Here is a 6245-nt window from a genome sequence, read left to right on the forward strand (position 1 = left end):
GACACACACACACACACCAAACCACTGTTATTTTCCCCCTAAATGCAACAAAGATGCTCTGTAGGTAAATCAGATCATGATAATGTGGTCAAGGAAGGTATTTAGCTTATTTGACGGAACTTGAAATGAGGCCATCTAGAGGAAGCAGCAATGTTAAATTATTGACAGAGCATTGGCCACAAGCTAGAGAAGCGTTTTTAGTTTATGCCCTTCAAAGATGAGGAACACAACACAATTTAATATGGTGGGGTTGTGGCCGACAGCATTCTGCTGCTGTTTAGTCATACGCAGGAGTCAGTCAGCACTGCAGCTCATGACTTCTCAAGCGTCTGGAATTTCCAGTCAGGAGAGCGAGAGCAGGAAGAAGACAGACACGATTGCTCAAATGTATTACTTTCAAGGGTGTATTCAACATGCCACCCATCTAAATAATGCTTTTAGTAAGACTGAGAGAGTAACATGAAGAGACAGAGAGATTCAGTGAAATGAGTGACCAATCATAGTAGCCTGCTTTGTGGTTTTGAGGACTGGCTTTCTGACATTTGGCTTGGAGAGGAAACATGTTATTTCAAGTAGTGTGAAATATGGAGGGAGAGCAAGAAAAGGGGGTTTTGAGACTTCTGATGATCTGTTTTTCAAATATTCAACCCTTCCCATGAGTAATGACCTTACTCTGCTTCTGGAAAACAACACCTTGCTGCATTTGTCTCGCTGTGCAGCACAAACAAGAACTGAACAACCTATATTTTGCAGAAGTAATTGTAACATCTCAAATATTGCTACACACTTCTGAATGTTGTTTTTTAGCTTTGATGTGTTTTAGACATTACCTAAATTACATTTTTGTCCCCGCAGCCAGTAATATTGTGCTGATGTCTGCTAAAGCCGTGCTGGTGGATTTTGGGCTTACAGTACAGATGAAGGATGATGTATATATTCCTCGCGACCTACGTGGCACTGAGGTGAGTATGTTTGAGGTCACTTTGCACATTTAAATTTTTCCATATTTGGTCTGCCACTGTGTTGTGACTAAAGGTTAGTTTAGTCTATATTGAGATCCAATGAAGAAATTGACAGTTCCTGATTGTGCTGTTGGCAGAATTCCTTTGGAAAGTCATAAATATGCATTGTCTTATGGTATGTACATTTTTAAAATAGTTAAATGGTGATTCTGAAAGGAGATCTGAAAAGCCAGAAGGCACACGCATACACAGACACACTTTTCCCCCTCTTAGCTGACATTCTGTTCCCTAACAAACTCTGGGAAAGGCCCAAAAGGACAAACACATGCACATTAGCTGACTTTTTGCCCAATTTGGAAAGTCCAGCATGCCTTGTTGACCAGCACTGAAGATTCCCCAAATAGAATAATAAAGTTGTTTACTGTAAGGCAGTACAGTGAGCAGCTCACCAGATGTTCACCAACCATTTGCCTATTACATCAGAAGTTGTTTTTCATATTTATATTATTCAGAGTGACTGAACAGTAGAAAGCAGCTAGTCCAGTATTCGATGCACAAAATTGCATTGTCTTGAATAAAAACAAGAAAAGTTGCTGCATATGTTAGTTCTGAGCTCACTGTTCCCCCCCATATTTCTTGTTTTTCCTTCTATACAGATGTATATGAGTCCAGAGCTAGTTTTATGTCGAGGACACAACACAAAGACTGACATCTACAGTCTGGGAACCACAATCATACACATGCTGAGTGGAAGTCCTCCATGGGTTAGGAGATATCCCAGAACAGCCTATCCCTCATACCTTTACATAGTGAGTGAGATGCATTGAACTGTTCGCTCTTTTAATTGTATTTTGTATGTATGTATTTTACTGAAGCAGTATAGGGAGAGTCCCTGAACGTGGCAAAACCTCACTGTATGAAACTGACTACATACAGGTGCATCTCAATAAATTAGAATGTCGTGGAAAAGTTCATTTATTTCAGTAATTCAACTCAAATTGTGAAACTCGTGTATTAAATAAATTCAATGCACACAGACTGAAGTAGTTTAAGTCTTTGGTTCTTTTAATTGTGATGATTTTGGCTCACATTTAACAAAAACCCACCAATTCACTATCTCAACAAATTAGAATATGGTGACATGCCAATCAGCTAATCAACTCAAAACACCAGCAAAGGTTTCCTGAGCCTTCAAAATGGTCTCTCAGTTTGGTTCACTAGGCTACACAATCATGGGGAAGACTGCTGATCTGACAGTTGTCCAGAAGACAATCATTGACACCCTTCACAAGGAGGGTAAGCCACAAACATTCATTGCCAAAGAAGCTGGCTGTTCACAGAGTGCTGTATCCAAGCATGTTAACAGAAAGTTGAGTGGAAGGAAAAAGTGTGGAAGAAAAAGATGCACAACCAACCGAGAGAACCCCAGCCTTATGAGGATTGTCAAGCAAAATCGATTCAAGAATTTGAGTGAACTTCACAAGGAATGGACTGAGGCTGGGGTCAAGGCATCAAGAGCCACCACACAAAGACGTGTCAAGGAATTTGGCTACAAAAGTTGGTTAAATGACCATGGTGTTGGTGTGCTTGACTGGCCAGCAAACTCACCAGACCTGAACCCCATAGAGAATCTATGGGGTATTTTCAAGAGGAAAATGAGAAACGAGACCAAAAAATGCAGATGAGCTGAAGGCCACTGTCAAAGAAACCTGGGCTTCCATACCACCTCAGCAGTGCCACAAACTGATCACCTCCATGCCACGCCGAATTGAGGCATTAATTAAAGCAAAAGGAGCCCCTACCAAGTATTGAGTACATGTACAGTAAATGAACATACTTTCCAGAAGGCCAACAATTCACTAAAAATGTTTTTTTTATTGGTCTTATGAAGTATTCCTATTTGTTGAGATAGTGAATTGGTGGGTTTTTGTTAAATGTGAGCCAAAATCATCACAATTAAAAGAACCAAAGACTTAAACTACTTCAGTCTGTGTGCATTGAATTTATTTAATACACGAGTTTCACAATTTGAGTTGAATTACTGAAATAAATGAACTTTTCCACGACATTCTAATATATTGAGATGCACCTGTACATTAACCTCAGAGCAAAACCCAGAAATGCCATGCAGGTTGATGTCATAACTTAATGACATGAGGGCCTCTATTAGCACATCATGCCTCATGCTGATTCTGTATAATTTTAATAATAATAATGATTATAATAATTCGGTATAATTTTAATTTATTTATTTTTTAGCTTTTGCACTTTTAGTTTTCTTTTTATTTATTTGTTTTATTTAAACCACTGAAAATGATGGTAATTCTAGACCATTTTAATAATTATTATAATAATTGTATATAATATTATTTATATCCTTTTTTCTTTATTAGTTTTTTTTCTCTTTTAGACTTCCTTTTTTCAGTTTAAACTACTGTAAAGCAAAGGATGCTAATTCTGTCAAAGTTCTTTAAACATTTTATATAGAAAGTTTTTAATCTATTAGTTTTTCTTTTTCTTTTCTTTTTTTAGCCACTATAAAGCAAAGGATCACAAGATAAAAAACTTGTGATGGCAAGTTCTTCTTTCCATTGTGAGCAATTTCCAAACATCTCTTTTATTAAAGGGGTCATATGATGCGATTTCAATTTTTCCTTTCTCTTTGAAGATCTGTAAAGTTGCAAAGACTAAAGTCTCAAATCCAAAGAGATATTCTTTATAAAAGTTTAGAGTCGGCCACACCTATCTAAAACGGCTCGTTCTAACACACCCCCACATACGTACGTCACTATGTGGGAAGATTTGCATAACGCCGCCCAAATGTTCACGCAAAGAAAGAAGGCGTAACTTTTATTCTCGCTGTAGTATTGTTGCCACCGCCGCTATGTCGTGAAGGCGCTGTGTGCTTCGTTGTGAAAACGAAACTACTTTGTTTGTCCTTCCAAAAGAGGATGATATCGCTTCGTCATGCCTGGAGCTGATCCGTGCTGGTCGCTGAGGAAATACTTCAACTTCGCGCTGTCGATCGCCGGATCGGCTTTCACCGTGGACGAAGCGGAGTCCAACCCGGGGTCGTCACATGTGGTTGCCGCAGGCATCACAATATGGTAAGGGACGTAACATTTCCCTCACACGCTTGAGGAATTCGGCCAATCACAACGCACTGGATAGCTGGCCAATCAGAGCACACCTCGCTTTTCAGACCGATGAGCTTTGTAAAAATAGTCGCGTTTCAGAAAGGCGGGGCATAGAGGAGAAACAATAATGTACAGTATGTGGAAAATAATGTGTTTTTTGAACCTTAAACCGCATAAACATTTCATTACACCAAATACACAAAATAATGTTCTTTTTAGCAGCATCATATGACCCCTTTAAAAAAAAAAAAATCTAATATCAGCAGTTTAAGCTTCCTCTGTGTTGCAGATTAGTTTTTGTGTTTCAGTTTAAGAGCTGCCCATGTAATGGAAGCAGACTGAAAGCTGGCTCTATAAAAAATTATTTTTGTCAAACATTTGTGTTCAACATTTGCACTGCAGTCCAACTGGTTTCAGTTCCCTTTTCACATACTACAGTTCCTTTTCATGTAAATGAATGTAATTTCCTGTACTGTGTTTCTTTGCATGTGGCTGCTTGCGAATGCACCTGTGCCACCATTGATTTTCATAATCCCTGTTTGCAGATCCACAAACAGGCCCCTCCTCTGGAGGACATACCTGAAAGCTGTAGCCCCGCGATGCGGAGGCTCCTGGAGCATGCACTGGATAGGGTCCCTGCGCAGAGGAGCTCTGCCACAGAATTACTGAACGAGGAGGCCCTCCATCCTTCTCGGGAGGACCAGCCACGCTGTTGGAGTCTGGACTCTGCGCTGGAGGAAGGCACACATCCAATGCTGCGACAGCTCAGTCAGTTTTCAGACAGCACCCAAGGTATATCACACAACACACACACGTACAGTATACCATGACAAATTAATTAAATTGCATGCTTGATATCCTTTACTCATCTATTTTCAGATTCTTCCTTGTACACTGAGGATTCTGGGCATTCTAAGAAGAAAGGTTCCCTCCATGTAGATCTGGGCGCCTTGGCTGGCTACTACAATCTGGTTAGAGGGCCACCATCTAGTGAATATGGCTAGTTAAGGTGGATTTTTGCTGAGCGCCATTGGATTACTTGTATAGTTTGCATTCATATATGTGCTGTCAGAATTGTGGAGCCAAACTCATTTACAAGATGATTCAGCATAAATGGTCCTAAATAAGGACAGTCTACACTGATTGGACAGTGATTGGACATTAAGAGAAGACAGACCTGCGGTTTTTATTGTTTGATGAACAGTTTGTGAGGTGTGTAGTTTTGTTAATGCAGTGCCTTTTGTGTTTTGAGAACATGAATATATAATGACAACATACTGTATTTGAAATGCATACTAGGGATGCACCAATGTTAAAATCTGACCAATACAGATAAGCAGATAATTATTTTTCTATTTTGACTGATGAAAATAAATAGCTGGATATACATATACACTATTTTCTTCAAACAACAACGTTTAATTTATTTAGGCATCACAACATTATAATGTACAGTATGAAAAATGCATATTATATCCTTAATACAGACTATATATATATATATATAATTGCAAATCACTGTATTTGTGCTAGGTGCATTGATTATGTATTCCATATTTGATCACATAAGGGCAGGCCCTAATGAGAGTAAATCTGTGCTTTAAAATATGTTGAAATATTCGTGAAAATTATTATTATACTAGATTATATTTGCGTAATTTTATTTTTCTGATTGTTGACCATAGCAGTGCTATGTATGTTAAGAACGAATGTATCTCCAGTGAACTACAAAGTCAGGCCTGTGTAATCTGAAACTATGCATTCTGACCTACATTTGTAGTTTTTTTAATTTTTAATCATAATGTGTGTGAGTCTATTGAATTTGAATATTTGACCACTAACATTAGTCTGTCTTTGCCTTTAGTAACTAATTTCAGGAAATAATTTCAGGTTAATGTTTGTTTTAGATTAATGTATATTTGTAATCCCCATGTGAGTGCCTTGTCTTTAAATAGCTTGAGATCCCTTGATAATACAACCATTGAGAAAAGAGGACAAAAGTGCACACTACAGCAATTATTTTCCCCCCTTCAGGAAGTGTTTTCAGATGATATGGAAAATCATCTCAGGGTTTTATTCCCATGGAATGTGTTTTTGTTGAGTAGTTGCAATGCAAGACAATGAAATGTGCACTCAGACAAAAAAA

The 6245-nt window shown here is 38.4% G+C and overlaps 1 protein-coding gene across 1 annotated transcript in view; it reads left to right on the plus strand.

Annotated features, from left to right (window-relative positions):
* Positions 1 to 5585, plus strand: part of LOC107665890 (mitogen-activated protein kinase kinase kinase 8-like) — a 9255-nt gene extending 3670 nt beyond the window's left edge. Inside the window, exons 4-7 of the mRNA XM_016456953.1 lie at positions 856 to 962; positions 1619 to 1771; positions 4645 to 4891; positions 4979 to 5585. Of these exons, the coding sequence (XP_016312439.1) occupies positions 856 to 962; positions 1619 to 1771; positions 4645 to 4891; positions 4979 to 5103 (632 nt within the window). The 3' untranslated portion in view covers positions 5104 to 5585. The remainder of the gene's footprint in view (positions 1 to 855; positions 963 to 1618; positions 1772 to 4644; positions 4892 to 4978) is intronic.
* Positions 5586 to 6245: the final 660 nt, after the last annotated feature.

The sequence above is a fragment of the Sinocyclocheilus anshuiensis genome, unplaced genomic scaffold, assembly GCF_001515605.1.
Source record: "Sinocyclocheilus anshuiensis isolate Anshui unplaced genomic scaffold, SAMN03320099.WGS_v1.1 scaffold647, whole genome shotgun sequence".
Classification (NCBI taxonomy): Eukaryota; Metazoa; Chordata; class Actinopteri; order Cypriniformes; family Cyprinidae; genus Sinocyclocheilus; species Sinocyclocheilus anshuiensis.